The following is a 17,594-nucleotide window of genomic DNA, read 5'->3' on the forward strand; positions in this document are numbered from 1 at the left end:
TGTTATTATTATTGTTATGATGATTATTAATAAAACTACACACACACACACACACACACACACACCGTGGTTTAGAAATCATGTGACTCGTGTCTTGTATTGTGGTGCCCCCTGCAGGCTGACAGGAGTAAGCGCGTTCCAAAAGCAACGAAACCAATTCATAATGTTATAATGTTTACTAATAATGTTGTTAACAGGGTTATGAATAAATATAGTCATAGCAAAACATAGTCGCTATTGTAACGGCTTGTGAATGCACTGGACTCGCTAGCGAGCAAACCAGCTAAGATTAGCTAAGGGAAGCAAGCCGGTCTGCGCAGATACTGCGCAGTAACAACAAGTCAGAAGTCAAATGCAGGCTGCGTTGATGTTGCGCGTGTGTGAAGCTCCCCAACGATTCTCCTGCCGTCAAACATCATGGCGGAACCTACCGTCAGGATATCTGGATTTCTTCTTACGTCTTTAATGTTCCAGCATCTCAACAAAGACACCGACGTGGTGAGAACAAATTACTTTTTACTTCCTTCCCGACTAGTTAGCATCACAGCGGCTGCTAATGCTACAAAATGGAGAGCATACAAACGTATTCAAGAGTCAAATTGCAATGAATGAGTCCATGCGTGCTAGGGAAGGCCACCTCCATGGAGCTTTGCTGACAGAGATGTTCGATGTGTTTGTAGGAAGGTCTGATCCTCGGGGAGACGCATGTTGAAGAACATGTGACCATCAGTGACGTACGAGATGACCACGTTGACCTGTGCCACACCTACAGTAACCTCCATCTTCCTTTTACTCTCTCCTTGTACTTCACTACTCATCCTCCTTTTCTCCCCAAACATTCTATAGCTGTATATATATATATATATATATATATATGTATATGTAGTGTACTACTGTATTTCTATAGTGTAAACACTTTATACGTTACTCCCTGACCGGATGTCAGACATGGATAGATGAATCCATATGTACTCTATTAGTACCAACATACTCAGTACTGCCCTATGTAGTATTTCCCACTAGGCGTCTTCCCATTCCTCCTGCTTGTCTTCCCACTTTCCCCTTCTTCCCCACTCTGTTTGGAACACTCACCTCCCTTTCACATCAATACTTGGGATGCTAACTAGTTAGCTCGCTCGCATGCTAGCATTTTCTAATCATTTTAAAAAGTGTATTTAGAAGGTGGTAAACAGGTTTCCTATGTCTTAATTTCTCTTATGTCTACTGTATTGGGTAATACAAGTGTATAGGTAACTATAGGGCTGTTATTTCATCTTTACTGGACTCTAATCATGTAAAAAAATGATTTGGAAAGTCATGAACAGGTTTTCTATGCTCACAATATGAAAACATGAATGTACATGCATTCATATTTCACTGACGTACCATGGTGGATTGTGGAACCAATGACATGTACTGTCCATGTACACTTAGTGTACTTCTGTTCTTTCACTCATAATATAGCCCCCTCCCCTTCCTACATTACCAACACTCTGCCTGGTAAGTGTGCATGATTGCACACTTTGCCTCTACTGACAGTGTACTGCATTTAACCTAATTATCAGTGTCAACACACTTAACATGGAGTGGAAATATGCATCTCTGCACTGCACTAAAAAACTAAGTACACATACGTCTGCACTAAAACACCAAGTGTATATATACACTAGGTGTTTACAATATTAAGTGTACAATATCAAATGAACACAAGTATGTACTTTAAATGTACTTAAAGACAAAGTGACACTGTAAAAAAAGATGTGTGCACTGAAAGATGTAAGTGCACTAATTGAGGCAGTGTGTGCTACTTGACATTTGACCTGTGTGTGTTGTGTCATTGTAGGCATCCATAAGCACCTCTGCTTTGACACACTCAACATGTAAGTACACATGACCGCACCATCCTAAGTATCCTAAGTGCACATGACCGCACCATCCTAAGTATCCTAAGTACACATGATGACATGTTGTCACCCGCATCACATGACCCTGTGTGTGTGTGTGCAGGCTGTATGACAGCGTGGGGGGTGTGAAGATGCGTGCGGTCCAGAAGGTGTTGGGCTCCACCAAGCAGGTGCGTGTGTGGGGGGCGTGGTGTGATGGTGAGGCGTTTACGGAAGACAATGTGGCCAGCAGGAGCGTGTGATTGGCTGGTACCGTCAGCGTAGGAACTCAGAGCAGCGCATGACAATGCGAGAGAAGGCGGTGCATGAGAACCTGAGGAGGGCGCTGTCCAGGTCTCACATGATCTTTGTGCTGCTGACGCCCGGCGCGCCCACGTGTGCGGGCTCGACCCATCGCACCGACTACTCCGCCTTCCTCCCCAGTGGCAGGTGCGTGTGATTGGTCACCGCTGATGTCTGTGCGCTGACGTGACAATGTCGCTGCTGTGAAGGCACGTGGCCGGCCTCCCCCTCGTGGTGGACAACATGGCCTCACTGGACCAGCTGCCGTACTGGGTGGCGTCCACACCCTGCTCCTATGCGCCAGCGTACCAGCGGGCCGTCTGCCAGCACAGGTGACGCATGCACTGCACGCCCGTGGCAGGAAGTGGAATTGGTAGAACAGGAAGTGGAATGCTACTTGCCTTCAATACTCAAATACTTTAACTAAGGAATACTTCATCTTCTACTCAGGAGATAAGGACTATAACATAGAACATGTCAGTCATCTATGATTGGGGAACTCTGCATATTAGCAGTGCTCTTCCACTTCCTGCTATTCTACTTCAACTTCCTGCTATTCCACTTCTTCCACTTCCTTCCTGCGTGCCAAGTGATGGCGTTGGGGTTAGGAGCGTGCACAAAGCAGCAAGCACATGACACACGACATGTTTTCTGTTCAAGTTCCAAGTTCTTTGCTCCTGACGGACACCTGAGAGACGTGGACGCTGTCAACGCCATGAACGAGTCTTTGCAGGCGGAGCTTCAGGTGAGGTTGCATGCTGGCCCTGCTGTCACTTCCTCCTTGCTCTCACACTTCCCGTTTGTTGGCCTGCCAGAGAGCGTGCGGCGTGGTGGCGGACAGCGAGCGTGCGGTCCAGGCTTTGCTCGTTGATGTCTGCGCCCTCAGGAACAAGTTAGCCAACAGGAAGTTGTCGGCAGCGAGCAAAGGTAAAAAAACAACAACCCCAAAACATATTTGGGCGGCATGACAATCACGCTGGTGATATTTTGCTTGTTTCCCGCGGCCAGCTGACGGAGCACCTCCCGTGAAGGCGAACCTTGGCCTCCAGCTGGCCATCAGAGCGCTGCTCTTTAGCTCAGCGCTCTACACCTCACACACGTTGACACTGGACGCCTTTCCCGTGGCCGACTCTTCCGGGCAAGAAAAGCTCCGCCCTCTGCGGCCAATCGCAGCTCGGAAAAGGACATCAGGACCAATGACAGGGCGTGAGAGGAAGCGGCGTAAGACAGATGTGATATCGCCACAAAAAATGAAGAAAGACGCTGCAGTCAGCAGTCAGACATTTTAATAGCCAATGAGTGAAGGGAGGAGACGGGGCTAATCCGGCTGTTTGATGCTGCAGATGTTTGGATCTCTCATCAACTGTGGATGTTTGTGCGTCACCGACATGAAACCTACACAAACACACACACACAGTTAAGCAGCCCATGTAACCTGATGCAGTAGCTGCTTGCGGCCGCTAGGGGCAGACAATGTCCACCGGAGGCACCTTACCCATAGCGTGAGCCTTCTTGATGGCTTTGGAGATGGCTTTTTGTTTTGGCCCACAAAGCCCTGACAAAAGACGACACTGTACTTAATAAAGTCACTTGACTGACACCTTTTACGTCTCACCTGTCATGTGTCGCCCATAAATCCTTCCCGTGTGCGGCGAGATGAACTGAGATAGAAGCTGTGGAGAGGAGACGACACATCAGCTGGCCTGGCGTGCTAAATGCTCCTGTCAGTTTGCAGGCTAACCCGCACGTGCAGTCAAACACGTGCACGGGCTGCCCTGCATGGGTGAGCACTGGCCCACGTGGGTACCCCAACTTTCACGCCAGTACTTTCCAGCTGACCACCCGGAAGAAGAAAACAAAAACACTGGTTCCGCCCCCCCCTTGTTAGCACTACGTAAAGGTAGAGCGGAAGCAAGTGTGTTGCTACTGGATTCTGTTACAGGTCACACTCATCCTCTGAAAGTGACAGTAATCAAGTAGTGCAATGGAAAAGGTTGTTTTTTTGGCTTTCATTTCACTCTTGTATTTTTTATACGTACATCACAGTCTGGCCACCTGAACAACATGTATTGTGAAACGCACCTGAATGTTCTTGAAGTCCACGGTGACGTTGCAGAGGACACAACCTTTATCTGGCGCCTTGTAAGGGTTAGCCATCTTTACCAGCTAGCAAACAAAGCACTGTGTTTACTTTATTGTCTCACCGGGGTTGTACAACGAGTAGGCTTTGTTGTGTGTCAAATAAGGGAATTCAATACTCACCGCATCGTGTTTTTGTATATTAGCGGAAACACTTGCTGGACCTACGTTAGCATTAGCACCATTAGCATTACATAAACAACAAACACACGCTCGATATGTACAAAAAACACAATTAGAATAATTATATGTTCACCTGCAGATTTGCTCGCGTGTCTGAGTTGTGAAAACATAAATAACATACGCTGTGTCCGCTGAAAAGGGTGCATGATGACCCGCTGGCGGACCGGAAGTTGCACGCATGAATGTATGTCCGGGTAGATCGCCGTGGCCGAGAAGCTGTTGGTTCCGACATGTGAAGGCTAACAAGCTAGGGATAACATGTAGCGGCATATTAGTACAAGGCTCTATCTAAGTTATTTTACTGCACATTAAACAGTGAGTAGCGTAAACGCGATGTTAAATAATGTCTATTTTTAATTAATGCTGTTTTGTATGAATTATGAGTCATCTACAGAAGAACAGCTTGGCAAGTTTCAAAACTGGTTGGGACTAATATTATTTGTTCGCCGAGACTTCGGTGTTGTGTACATTTCAGCCCCATTCCTGATTCACGATGAAGCGGTGTGGCTGCTGAAGACGATGGGTCGTTAACAAACTGAGAAGACAAAGTAGTCATGATGAAGTGTGCTCTTTAGCTCATCGGCTTTATTTGTTAGCAGCGTCAGCCTGCTTGATTGGTAGCGTGGGCCACCCAGGCACACAATGAAAGGAGGAAGTCCTCTTGGTCATCGCCGTCATGGATCACGAGCAACGTGTGGAGGTTAGCCAGAATATCCATCCTATTTATACAAGACAGATGGCTGTTTGATGATTACTTAGCATGTTGGTCTTCTTGCTAACTACAAGCAACAGCGCCTCTGCTGGTCGAAGCCGAATAGTGCACGCCATTTGGACTCATTTGGATGAGTTGATCTGTTGGATTGCCATGACCATGCCTAACATGTATCCAACATTCATTCATTCATTTTCTACTGCTTATCCTCACGAGGGTCGTGGGGGTGCTGGAGTCTATCCCAGCTGTCTTTGGGGGCGAGGCGGGGTACACCCTGGACTGGTGGCCAGCCAATCACAGGACCCATATAGACAAACAAGCATTCCCACTCACATTCATACGTATGGAGAATTTGGAGTGGCCAATGAAGCTAGCATGTTTTTGGGATGGGGTAGGAAACCGGAGTACCCGGAAAAAAGCCACCCACACACAAGGAGAACAGCTCCACTCGTAATGTACTATGTATATAAGCAGTATAATGACAAGATGTCTGTCTTGTTGGTGTCTTCTTGGCAGCACTGCAGTGACAGCGAGGACTTATTCGGGGACTATGACAGTCTTCTGGAGGACACGTCCCTGCTGGCCAAATTGGAGCAAGTGGAGCGTGCCGAAAGTGACAAGGTGGCGGCTGTGCCACCCGCAAAGGACAAGGACCTCCTCACTGACTCCATCTTGGACGCTGTGGACGAGGATTCCCTCCAGGAGTCTTTGCCGTCCAGCCAGCAGGAGTTTGTCCAACAACAAGCCAAGAGGAGCAAAGTGCACGGCGGCCTTGCTAGTAGCATTTTGCAGAGAGGAGGGCCAGAGCACGGGAAGAGGAGGAGTGTGAGCGAGCGCCTGAAGAGGACCATGCAGTGCAACGCTGCCACGGCCTCCAGCCTTTCCCGCTCTTTGGCGCTGAAGGAGGCGGTGCTTAGCGATGAGATCAGCGATGCCGTGCAGGCCATGGAGGTTGTCTCCGCCCACACCACTGATCTGGGACCTTTTTTTGGACTCCCCAGCAAAGTCAAAACACTCCTCTCCGAACTGAGGGGAATCAGCAGCCTCTATGGTGACTCCGCCTCCTTTACGGTCACATGGCATGGTACATGGCAATAATGGCGTGTGTGTTGTCAGCATGGCAGGAGACGTGCTTGAGGTTGGAGTGCGTGCAGCAGAGGAGGAACCTGATCTACACGCTTCCCACCAGCGGAGGCAAGACGCTGGTGGCGGAGCTCCTCATCCTCAGAGAGGTGGTGTGCAGGAAGAAGGACTGCATGTTCATCCTGCCTTATGTCTCTCTGGTCCAAGAGAAGGTGACGCCTCTGTGCTGATTGGCTGACACACAGGAACAGGAAGTAGGAAAGCTGTAAGCCTGGCTAACTTCCTGATGCGCCGCAGGTCCGCGGTCTGGCCGCCTTTGGTCTGGAGCTGGACTTCCTGGTGGAGGAGTACGCCGGCAGTAAGGGCAAGTTCCCGCCTGTCAAGAGGAGAGGAGGTCAAAGGTCCCTCTACATCGCAACCATCGAGAAGGCTCACAGTCTGGTCAACTCGCTCGTGGAAAGCGGCCGCCTGGATGACGTGGGCCTGCTGGTGGTGGATGAGGTATGAGGACGTTCATGACACCTGGCTGCCACGCCCACGCCAACGCTCGTTTGTCATGCAGCTTCACATGCTGGGAGACGGCAGCAGAGGAGCGCTCCTGGAGATCACCCTGGCTAAAGTCTCCTACCTCAGCAGTAAGTGTCGGCGCTCGCAGTCGTCCAAGCCAGGAAGCTCTCTAGTTGACTGTCTTCGCAGGCCACACCCAGATCATCGGCATGAGCGCCACCTTGGGGAACATCGGCGACCTGCAAACCTTTCTCAACGCTGAAAACTACAATAACGACTTCAGACCTGTGAGTCCTCCTTTGGCGTGCTGCCTTTAATGCGTGCTGCCTTTGACGTGTGCAATGTGTCCAGGTCCAGCTGAGGGAGTATGTGAAAGTGGGAGATGGTATCTATGAGGTGGAACCCAAAGAGGACGATTGCTTCCGGTTGCGTCGTCGCATGGAGGTCAAGGTAAGTGTGTAGTTGTTGTGTTTGTCAGACGTGTGGTTAGTTATGCGTGTCCAGTACTCCAGTGCCATGCAGAAGGTGGACCCAGACCACATCGTGGCCTTGGTGACTGAGGTGATCCCACGCCATTCCTGCCTGATCTTCTGTCCCACCAAGAAGAACTGTGAGAACGTCGCCGTTATGATCTGCAAGTACCTGAGAGAGTAAGTGAAGTCAGGTTCATCCATGCGTCTTCCCGCTGCGCCTCACCTGCACCGCATCCACAGGGACTTCCTCCGACAGCGGCAGGCCGAGAAGGAGGCGCTGCTCCGAGAGCTGAAAGATGGCGGGAACGGTTCCGTCTGTCCAGTTCTGAGGAGGACGGTTCCGTACGGCGTGGCGTACCATCACAGCGGACTGACCGGCGAGGAGAGGAAGCTAGTGGAGGACGCCTACTCCGACGGCATCCTTTGTCTGCTCGCCTGCACCTCCACTTTGGCGGCTGGAATCAACCTGCCGGCCCGCAGGTGAGCCACGTTTCCACAGTACCACGGGGGAAAAAGGGTCACGTGATAGTGATGGCGCTGTTGCATGTCAGGGTGATCCTGCGCTCGCCGTACGTGGCGGGGGACCTGATGAAGACCAGTCAGTACAAGCAGATGGCCGGACGCGCCGGCCGAGCGGGTCTTGACAACGAGGGCGAGAGCATCCTCATCGTGCAGGACAAGGAGCGCTTGAAGGTGACCTTTGCTCATCCTTGCTTGCTGTCAGGGGGTGGTGGGCTCACCCGTGGTCTTGATGTTCCAGGCCAAGGCCTTGGTGTGTGCCCCTATGGAGAAATGTTACAGCTGCCTGCTGGACAACGACGGAAAAAGTCTCCTCAATCTCATCCTGTCACTCGTGGGACTAAAGGTAACGTGTGTGTTGTTTCACAATATGTGTTGATGCCATATTAGTTATGGCTGGAAAAGAGAAAAAAAGAGCAGGAGCACCTCCATTCATACACTCGGCTAGACCAAGTCGGCTTAGATATGTCACGTATTGTTTGCATCTCCATTCTCCCATTTTCATAGCCACATTAAACTCACCACGCTGGGGGAACTGGCTCCCAGCTGAAGCAGAGTCAACAAAGGCTTGTGGAGGTACATGCTGGACCTGCTGCCGTAGAAACAGTAGCCATGCCTAAATGTTGTGTTGCTGCTGGATGTTCACATATCCAAGTCATGCTGGAACTTTCTTTTCTTGTCCAAAAGAGGAAGCTGGAAGACGGCAATCAATGAAGAAGAAACATGTTCAATTGAGAAGTTGATTTCAAAGAATGATTGGATAGGATAGGATAGGATAATGAATTCCAGAGTCACTGACCTGGATCTGAGTTTGGAAGGCCACCAATCTTCATCTCGTGTCTTAAGGTTGAGATGATGATGAATGGAAGGGCTGTGCTTGTGATGAACAGTTGGCAGACGTGCTGGTTGTCCAACCTCAGGAGGAGTTTAGAGGCCATGCAATGGACATGACTTTCCAAGGATGAAGTTTGCTGGTTCCTGGTGCTGCATCAATGACGTGGTGACCATCAGCTGAGTACTAAGAACATCATGAAGGAAGCAACCTTGATGAATGAGCCAATCCTTCCATGAGAGTGATTTGAAAGAAGCGGAAAGTCGAGAGCCATGGCTACCCTGACCGGCTCATGTTGTGGACCAATCACAGTGGAGTGGGCGGGTGTTCTGTAATGTAAGATGGCAAAACCTTTGTGTGTAGCTACCTAACAGGAGGCCACACCTCCGTACAAAGACCCACACTGAGCAGCACATGTCCCCTTTACAGGGGCCGAAGGCATCTTCATGGTCTGGTACTTTTCTATGTTGTCACCGTCGCAGGCCCCGCCCCCCACAGTCAACTTATGGCAGTGGAAAGAAAAGCTTCTTGTGAAGGTGCTCCTCCATAGCAGTCATGAAGAACAGAACGGTGTCTTGTTCATTCATCACTGCTTCCTTTTAGAAAGGTGCTTCTCTACTGTAAGCACTCATACAGCGCCATGTTTGTTTACCCAATGCCACGTCCTCACGTGAGCGCTCGCCGGAAACGCCATCTTCCGACACATGGCATACTTCAGCCAAGGGTGATCCATCATGTGTGGTTGCATCGCAGGTGAGCACGTCCGTGGAAAAGCTGCATGACTTCCTGCGAGGGACGCTGCTGTTTGTCCAACAGGAGCAGTTGTGCAGACAGTCCAGCCTGAACGCCGTCCTCCACCAGGGTGTCCAGCTCCTTGAGGTCAAAGGTCTCCTCCACACGCAAGGCGACGTCCTGCAAGTTACGCGTTTGGGGAGGGCCACCTTTAAAGGTAACCGTGCTGGAAGGCCAGCTCAGCGGGACAGCTTTGTGGGCTTCACCGCCGCGTCTCCCTGCAGGTTCCGTGGACCTGAGCCACAGCCAGGTTCTCTACCAGGACCTGAGCACCGGTCTGGAAGGTCTGCTCCTCAGCAGCTACCTGCACCTGCTCTACCTGGTCACACCCTACGACATGGCGCTGCAGTGCACGCCCGACTGGATGACCTTCTACGCTCAGGTCAGCACGCCGCCATCTTGTCCGCCGTCTTGTGGTACGCATATGATGAAGATAGCGCCCCTTTCAGATGGCGTTGTTGTCGGCCGCTGAACAGAGCATGTGCGCGCTCATCGGCGTTCCTGAGAGTCTGGTGGCCAGGAAAGCTGCAGGCCAGGCGCTGAAAAAGGTAACATGACGCGCCCGCACGGCGAGCGGGCGGGGACTAACGCATGTGTGAGTTCAGAGTGCCAACATGGCGCCGGTGAAGCGCATGTACCTGGCGATGGTGCTGATGGCGCTGCTGAAGGAGAACAACCTGTGGGCCGTGGCGCAAAAGTTCCAGCTGAGTCGCGGCTTCGTCCAATCGCTGCTCACTTCCGCCGCTGCCTTCTGCTCGTGTGTCTTCCACTTCACTCAGGTTGGACGCACGCACACACACACACGCACACACACAGACCGTTCTTTCTCCATGTGCACATGTTTATTTTAGGAGCTGGATGAGATGTGGCCCTTCTGGTCCTTGTTGGAGGCACTAACCCGTCGTCTGAGCTACTGCGTGAAGGCGGAGCTTATCCCTCTGATGGAGGTGGCGGGAGTCATGGAGGTCAGAACCGTGGCCACATGCCGCAGTGCCACCTTTCACATCTTTCATTGTGTGTGTGTGTGTGTGTAGCCACGCGCCAGGCAGCTGCACGCCGCCGGCTACAAGACGCTAACCCACCTGGCCAACGCCGACCCCGCCATCCTGGTCAGGACCATCTCCCACTTGAACAGGAAGCAAGCCAATCAGATGGTAGCCTCGGCCAAAGTGGGTATGACCCCATGCAGGACTGTTTCCACCTGAGGGCGGAGTCTAACCGCCATGTTTGTTGCAGATGCTGCTCAACGAGAAGGCTGCGGCACTGCAACAGGAAGTGGACGAGCTCCTCACGGCACCGGCTGACCTGCCGCCGCCTCCTGCTGACTGAGCCTTGACCTGTCATCATGGCAACTGCCCCCCCTCCATTCCATTCCTACCCAATAAACACTTTGATTGTCAAACGTGTATGTAGAGTCAATACATAAATATGATCCATGCCTATCAATAACGTGTATGGAGATCAATGTCTGACATAACGTAGATACTGTATATCAATAACGTACATATGTGATAAATATGTGTGTGTATATATGCGTATATATATGTATATACAGAGAGAGAGAGATGACACGTGCATGTAGAAATGAACTAAATTGAAATGACGAATGAATAAATGGGACAGAAAGGAGGGGCATTTGCTGAGTGACGTCAGCGGGATGGCCAGTGGGCGTGGCTACCGTTTGAAGACTTGCCAACACAGGAAGAAGACACAACAACACAACAAGAATGCCGAAAGCGAACATGGCGGGCGTCGAGAATTCTCTGCTGGTTTTGGCGCTCGGTGGGCTGTGCGTACTCACGAGCCACGCCAGCACCACCGGGCCACGTGTGCGAGAGGTCGCTCACCGCGTGGACCGCCGCTTCGTGTCTGTCACCATCGACGCCAGCCTCGCGCAGGACGAGCGCTTCATGTACCTGCTCAGGTGAGGCGACCTCCCATTCCCCGCTCCTCGGTCACATGATGACGACCACCGTGTTGGCCCCGACAGCTCTCGTAAAGTTCGCGCTCTGGCGAAAGCCTTGGCGCCCGCCTACCTGAGGTTCGGAGGAACCCGTCAGGACTTCATGGAGTTCAACCCTCAGCGCGACCTCGCCTTGGCCGGTCAGAACCTTTATGGTGGTTTACCTTCTCCTCTTTCATGTACACCAGTGGTTCCCAAACTTTATACCCCTTCAGACGCCCCCCCCCCCCCCCATCTGAAATACAACAATACATACAAGCATTAATCAAGTCTCATTTTGGGGTGAATCTCCATCACAGTGCCAGAATTGGATCACCGCTAGGAATGACAAAACTTTATTTACAAAGTCATCATTCAGACTACTTGTTGGGTGATATGACGCACACCAAGCAAGTAACAACTTGCCGCTCAACTTGTCTCCTTCCTGCTGCCGCTCCTCCACTGTGAGGCGTTCAGGCGCACTTCTTCACACAATCTTCAGTGTTAGGCGCTGATTGTTTTTCATGTTTATTCACGTTCGCCCAATGGCAGTTGGCATAGCCCACTTTGGGAACCACTGGTCTATGCACCCTACATAGTACTACGTAGTACTTATATACTACCCTACATAGTACTTATATACTACCCTACACAGTACTTATATACTACCCTACATAGTACTTATATCCACCCTACATGGTACTTATATACTACCCTGCATGGTACTTATATACTACCCTGCATAGTACCCAACATAGTACTTATATACTACCCTACATAGTACTTATATACTACCCTGCATCGTACCCGACATAGTACTTATATACGACCCTACATAGTACTTATAGTATACTACCCTGCATAGTACCCGACATAGTACTGATATACTACCCTTTGTGGTACTTATATACTACCCTACATGGTACTTATGTATATACTACCCGCATGCTACTTATATCTACCCAACATGGTACTTATATCTACCCACATGGTACTTATATACTACCCTACATGGTACTTATGTATATACTACCCACATGCTACTTATATCTACCCAACATGGTACTTATATCTACCCACATGGTACTTATATACTACCCTACATGGTACATATATACTACCCTACATGGTACTTATATACTACCCTACATGGTACTTATATACTACCCTACATGGTACAAATATACTACCCTACATGGTACTTATATCTACCCTACATGGTACTGATATACTAGCCTGCATGGTACTTATATACTACCCTGCATAGTACTTATATACTGCCCTACATAGTACTTACGTACACATATACTACCCTACGTGGTACATGAAGAGTATGTACAGTAGTGGATGTGTGTGTGCGTGTACATGTGTACACACACACACACACACACATGTCCATGTCCACCAAGAGAGCTAAGTGACGGTCCAATGCAGCTCGTCAGGCACGTGGGCCCCAAGGCGACTTGGCGGAGCTTCCTGAGTGGTGGGAGGAGCATTTGAAGAGGCAGTGGCGGGAAGAAGAAAAGCTGTTGGCCAGACAAGACGCGAGCGGGAAGTTCCATCAGATCAAGTTCACAGGTACGCCAGCACGGCCACCACGGCCACCACGGCCACCACGGCCACCACTTCCTGTCCCAGCGCCGTCCGTCTTGCTTGATGGTGTCTTGCAGAGGTGACGCTGGACCTGCTGCACGCCTTCGCCAACAGCTCCGGCTTGGATCTCATCTTTGGACTCAACGCGCTGCTCAGGAACGCCGACAACACGTGGAACAGCAGCAACGCTCGCTCGCTGCTGCGCTACTGCGAGGCCAAACGCTACCGTGTGTCCTGGGAGCTCGGCAACGGTACGCCTTCCACCTTCTCCTTTCTTCTCTGACGTAGTCCAGCATCCCAAAGTACATCCCCGGACCAGGATTATGGATGGCTTGTTCGAGTCCTGAAGCAGCTGGCAGGTACCGGCAGACCAAGCGGCACGTCGCTTTTGCGGTAGTCGAGGCAAAAACGTGGGTGTGGGCGGAGTTTTTTTTTGGATCGGTTTCGGCTTGAGCACTTTATATTCGGGATGCCCTTCCTGACGAATGATGCTTCTTAGTGGGGATTTGAACCCAGGGCTTTTGCTTCGAAGTCCAGAACGCAAACCACTACACAGTCTTCCCAGGCTTATGTCGCCTGGGAAACACGATTTATGATACGACCGTTTATTTGGTGCATGTGCACGACTTGCTAGCAAACATTTGACCTTCAGAACCAAACAGCTTTGAGAAGAAGGCAGGGATCCGCGTGGACGGCTTCCAGCTGGGTCAGGACTTCAGTTGTCTCAGAGAGATGATGTCCCAGTCGCCGTGGTACCGCCACGCCGGACTGTACGGACCCGACGTGGGTCAACCTCGCCGCCGCACCACTGACTTGTTGGATGGGTGAGTGGACTCCCTGACGAGTCACCTTCCCATGTTTGACGGACTGGTGTTCTTCAGGTTCCTGAGGAGCGGATCGAATGCTGTGGATGCGTGCACCTGGCACCAGTGAGTGTGGTAGTGTGGGGGTCACATGACACACGGCGGACACAAAAGACGAGGTTTGTCTTGGTAGTTACTACGTCAACGGCAGAGACACGTCGCTGGATGACTTCCTGGACCCAAAGATTCTGGACTCTTTGACACTGCAGACCAAAGTCATCATGAAGGCCAGTTGCTGCGATTGTCGTGTGTGTGTCGCCTGGTGTGTTTACACGCCATCTTCCTGTGTGCACAGGAAGTGAGGCGCGTGTCTCCAGGGAAGCCGGTGTGGCTGGGAGAGACGAGTTCCGCCTACGGGGGCGGGGCAGAGGGCCTGTCGGACACATTTGCAGCAGGCTTCATGTGAGTGACATGTTAGCATGTTAGCATGCATTAGTGTGATTGTGTTAGCCCTCACAAAGACGTCACGGGCTACTCAGGTGGTTGGACAAATTAGGACTGGCAGCCAAACTGGGTGTGGCCGTGGTGATGAGGCAGGTCTTGGTGGGTTCCGGATCGTACCACCTACTGGATGAAAACCTGGATCCTCTTCCTGTGAGTGACCCACCCACTGACCTTTAACCTCCACCTCTGAGCGTGCGTGGTGTCCTTTAGGACTACTGGCTGACGCTCCTGCACAAGTCTGTGGTTGGACGTGGCGTCCTGAGCGCCGACATCTTCACCAAGTCAAGCAGACGCGTGCGCCTCTACCTGCATTGCGCCGCCAACCGCAGGTATGCGACCTTTCACCTCACCTGTCCCACGGTGCTTCACACAGGAAGTGTTCTTCAAAGGTACACCAGAGGCGCACTCACACTCCTCGCCATGAACCTCGGCAAGATGCCGGCCAAGGTTGCCGTCCCAACGTGGCTGGCAACAAGCGCCGTGGACGCCTTTGTGCTTCAGTCGGAGCGAGAAGGCAAAGACGGCCTCCTGTCCAGGTGAGCCCGCGAAGACTCGGAAATCTTCTTTGGTGGTTTTTCTTGGTGTTTAGCTAACGAGGCTCTTGTATGGTCGTGAAGGTCCGTGATGCTGAATGGCAACCTTCTCAAGTTGGCAGAGGGCGGAACCATCCCACCTCTCAGAGGCGATCGGCTGCCAGCTGCAGAACACCTTCAACTTCCTGCTTTCTCACTTGCCTTCTTCGTCTTCACGGATGCGCAACACCAGGCCTGCACCTCACGACTGCAACCTCATCTTGGTGCTCAGGTGACCTCCTAGACTGGCTGTCAAACATGTCTCTGTTTTTCGTTCTCTGTTCTGCCTAGCAACAAGGACTCGTTATTTGATATGGCTTATTCTGCCTAGCAACAAGGACTCATTATTTTATATGGCTTATTCTGCCTGGCAACAAGAGAGAGAGACTTCTATATGGCTTATTCTGCTTGGCAACAAAAGAGAGAGACTTTTATATGGCTTATTCTGCCTGGCAACAAGGACTCGTTATTTGATATGGCTTATTCTGTCTAGCAACAAGGACTCATTATTTTATATGGCTTATTCTGCCTGGCAACAAGGACTCATTATTTGATATGGCTTATTCTGCCTAGCAACAAGGACTCATTATTTTATATGGCTTATTCTGCCTGGCAACAAGAGAGAGAGACTTTTATATGGCTTATTCTGCCTGGCAACAAGAGAGAGAGACTTTTATATGGCTTATTCTGCCTGGCAACAATGAGACTTTATTGTTTGGCAACAACAGAGAGACTTTGGATGGTCTATTCTACCTAGCAACAAGAGGGAAAGGCAATCTTCACTCTTCCCGCTCCTCGCCATGAGTGATGATGTAACACAAAGACTTGTAGTCCAAGTTTCCCGATGAGTCGATGTTGGATGACTGGAACATCTGCTTGACCTGAACACAACAAGCCACTGACTGAGACACCAGTGGAGGGCCAGTGATCACCACAAGTCATAGCAGTTACCTCCTCCTCTGTGAACTTGTCAGCTTGTGTTGTGAGTAATTGATGTAAACTGGAAGAAAAAGATGGACAGGAGTCAAAGGTGCACTTGGTGAAACGTCAACAGGAAGCGAGCGCTCACTGGTCTTTGTGGATGAAACCTTTGGCGTCGGTGTCGAACATCCTGAAGGCGTTGAGGATGGTGTCTTCCGGGTCGGTGCCTAGCAGAACAAAGGTCATTGCCATGGAAACAGCGGTGGGCTTCCTCTCTCACCGTGAAGCTTTCCTCCAAACAGAGTGAGGAACATGGTGAAGTTGATGGGACCGCTAGCTTCTCTCAGCATCTCCTCCACTTCCTGGTCCTTCACGTTGGCTTTGCCTGAGCAACACACGCTAACCTTAGCACTGACTGCTAACATGCTAACATGCCGGCGTCATGGAACACACCCAGAGAGGCGTACGTGTCCTTCAGGTCCTCCTTATCGATGAAGCCATCTCGGTTCTGGTCCATGAGGGTGAAAGCCTGATGGAGACAAAGCGTGCGTGAGGACGGGACTGGGACCAGGCCAGAAGGTCAAGGTCGCCTTACTTCTTTGAACTCCTGGATCTGCGTCTGCTCAAACATGGAGAACACGTTGGACGACGCGCGCTGGGCCCGTTTGGCTCCGCCTTCTTTCTTCTTGGTCTTTCTGCTGGCCTGAAAAGGATGACGTGACGCTGAGTGACCTCTTTCACACGCATACGCACACAGCCGCCATGTTGTCCAAATACTTCCCAGCGCCACTGGGAATATATGAATATTTCTGTTAAGCATATGGATGGATTTGATGCTGGGGTGTCATGTTTCAAGATGGCCGCCGAGTGCTAGCTAGTTAGGGTGTTTTTAGTGTAGAATAGGGCTTTATTCCTACTTCCTTATGGTTTTTGGTGCCATTGCGCCCCCTTATGCTAATGTGCAGCTATGGATGTTCATCTTAGCTTGCCGCTTGCTCCACTGTTTACCATGGGGGGCAGCTGTTAGCTTCGAACGCCCCTTCGCTACGCCGAGGGACCAGACATCCCTGCGGAGGTGCCGGAGGAGGAGAGGCCGCATAGCGGGAATAGCGGAAGGGAAGAGGGTATCCCTTATCCACCATGGTTAGCGGGAATAGCAGGAGGGAAGACACTATCCTGTATCCACCACGGTTAGCGTCTTGGTCTTGGGGATCGTGGGTTGGAAGCGCCGACCCGACTGCAGACTAGCGTGACTGCAGCATTAGATTCAACTTATACAATATAATATACAAAATACAATATACTCTTATTTCAGCATTCTTTACATTTCAATAAAATGTTGCACTCAAAATTGGCTTTAACTTGTCTAAAGTGTCTATATGTAAAAAATAGGGGTATGTAAGTATATGGTATATGGATTCAACCTACATAGTATGTCAGGATATGAGTGTTGGTCCATATGAGGAATAATACCGAAAGAACAATAAACCTAAGCCAGTCGTATTTGATTGAAGGATGGCCCCTCTTGGGCAGCACTGCTGCAACATATTAAAAATGAAGAAGAAGAAGAGGAACGTACCATGTCTTCAGATGTCTTCACGGGGGTGTGAGGATGCGCCCCCCCCACTCCATCCTGCAGCGTTTATATAGAGCAGCTGCCAGCGTGCACATGTCATGTGATGATAAGTCGTGTCTGTGGGGACGTCTCTGTCCTCACAAAATGTCCGTAAATGGACCTGACCCAAAAAAACCATCACTTCTCTGGAGGCTTCTAAGTCACCTTTGACCCCTCACCTCACGTGACACTCACAAGCAGACCATGCCATGGCGGCG

General features: G+C 50.7%; 5 protein-coding genes across 9 annotated transcripts; 3 read left to right on the top strand and 2 right to left on the bottom strand.

The window, feature by feature from the left end:
• Positions 1–356: 356 nt before the first annotated feature.
• abraxas1 (abraxas 1, BRCA1 A complex subunit) lies at positions 357–3,781 on the top strand. The gene is made up of 9 exons (XM_058056155.2): positions 357–498; positions 681–771; positions 1,844–1,880; positions 2,008–2,074; positions 2,137–2,333; positions 2,396–2,518; positions 2,847–2,931; positions 3,002–3,113; positions 3,195–3,781. Exons 1-9 carry the CDS (start codon positions 418–420, stop codon positions 3,473–3,475), a joined length of 1,074 nt encoding a protein of 357 aa, XP_057912138.2. The 5' UTR covers positions 357–417; the 3' UTR covers positions 3,476–3,781.
• Positions 3,456–4,726, bottom strand: mrps18c (mitochondrial ribosomal protein S18C). The gene is made up of 6 exons (XM_058056158.2): positions 4,582–4,726; positions 4,449–4,489; positions 4,269–4,352; positions 3,802–3,859; positions 3,682–3,741; positions 3,456–3,581 (listed from the first exon to the last, which is right to left on the bottom strand). The coding sequence occupies exons 1-6, from the start codon at positions 4,652–4,654 to the stop codon at positions 3,505–3,507; spliced, it is 393 nt and encodes a 130-aa protein (XP_057912141.2). The 5' UTR covers positions 4,655–4,726; the 3' UTR covers positions 3,456–3,504.
• Positions 4,717–11,021, top strand: helq (helicase, POLQ like). 4 transcript variants are annotated; one of them, XM_078799097.1, is made up of 18 exons: positions 4,717–5,208; positions 5,737–6,271; positions 6,337–6,515; positions 6,601–6,804; positions 6,866–6,938; positions 7,000–7,097; positions 7,162–7,260; positions 7,315–7,460; positions 7,524–7,763; positions 7,835–7,976; positions 8,044–8,148; positions 9,388–9,583; positions 9,651–9,808; positions 9,876–9,974; positions 10,032–10,205; positions 10,278–10,391; positions 10,461–10,599; positions 10,663–11,021. In XM_078799097.1, exons 1-18 carry the CDS (start codon positions 5,185–5,187, stop codon positions 10,728–10,730), a joined length of 2,793 nt encoding a protein of 930 aa, XP_078655223.1. In that variant the 5' UTR covers positions 4,717–5,184; the 3' UTR covers positions 10,731–11,021. The 4 variants fall into 4 exon arrangements, with proteins under 4 accessions (XP_078655223.1, XP_078655224.1, XP_078655222.1 ...); XM_078799098.1 differs by having other exon boundaries at positions 9,451–9,583; positions 10,461–10,595; positions 10,663–11,020; XM_078799096.1 differs by having other exon boundaries at positions 10,461–10,595; positions 10,663–11,019.
• A 60-nt stretch (positions 11,022–11,081) lies between these two features.
• On the top strand, positions 11,082–17,247 carry hpse (heparanase). Of its 2 annotated transcripts, none has more exons than XM_078799099.1 (12): positions 11,082–11,350; positions 11,417–11,529; positions 12,803–12,946; positions 13,039–13,212; positions 13,614–13,785; positions 13,843–13,890; positions 13,958–14,055; positions 14,124–14,226; positions 14,286–14,418; positions 14,479–14,597; positions 14,658–14,804; positions 14,886–17,247. In XM_078799099.1, exons 1-12 carry the CDS (start codon positions 11,154–11,156, stop codon positions 15,082–15,084), a joined length of 1,647 nt encoding a protein of 548 aa, XP_078655225.1. In that variant the 5' UTR covers positions 11,082–11,153; the 3' UTR covers positions 15,085–17,247. The 2 variants fall into 2 exon arrangements, with proteins under 2 accessions (XP_078655225.1, XP_057912134.2); XM_058056151.2 differs by having other exon boundaries at positions 11,085–11,350; positions 14,304–14,418; positions 14,886–17,245.
• LOC131106768 (myosin light chain 5-like) lies at positions 15,500–17,573 on the bottom strand. The gene is made up of 7 exons (XM_058056157.2): positions 17,341–17,573; positions 16,357–16,464; positions 16,215–16,290; positions 16,042–16,146; positions 15,910–15,988; positions 15,792–15,840; positions 15,500–15,721 (listed from the first exon to the last, which is right to left on the bottom strand). Exons 1-7 carry the CDS (start codon positions 17,341–17,343, stop codon positions 15,620–15,622), a joined length of 522 nt encoding a protein of 173 aa, XP_057912140.2. The 5' UTR covers positions 17,344–17,573; the 3' UTR covers positions 15,500–15,619.
• Between the last annotated feature and the right edge of the window lie 21 nt (positions 17,574–17,594).

The sequence above is a fragment of the Doryrhamphus excisus genome, linkage group LG19 (assembly GCF_037039965.1).
Source record: "Doryrhamphus excisus strain RoL-2023G ecotype Guam linkage group LG19, RoL_Dexc_Guam_v1.1, whole genome shotgun sequence".
NCBI lineage: Eukaryota > Metazoa > Chordata > Actinopteri > Syngnathiformes > Syngnathidae > Doryrhamphus > Doryrhamphus excisus.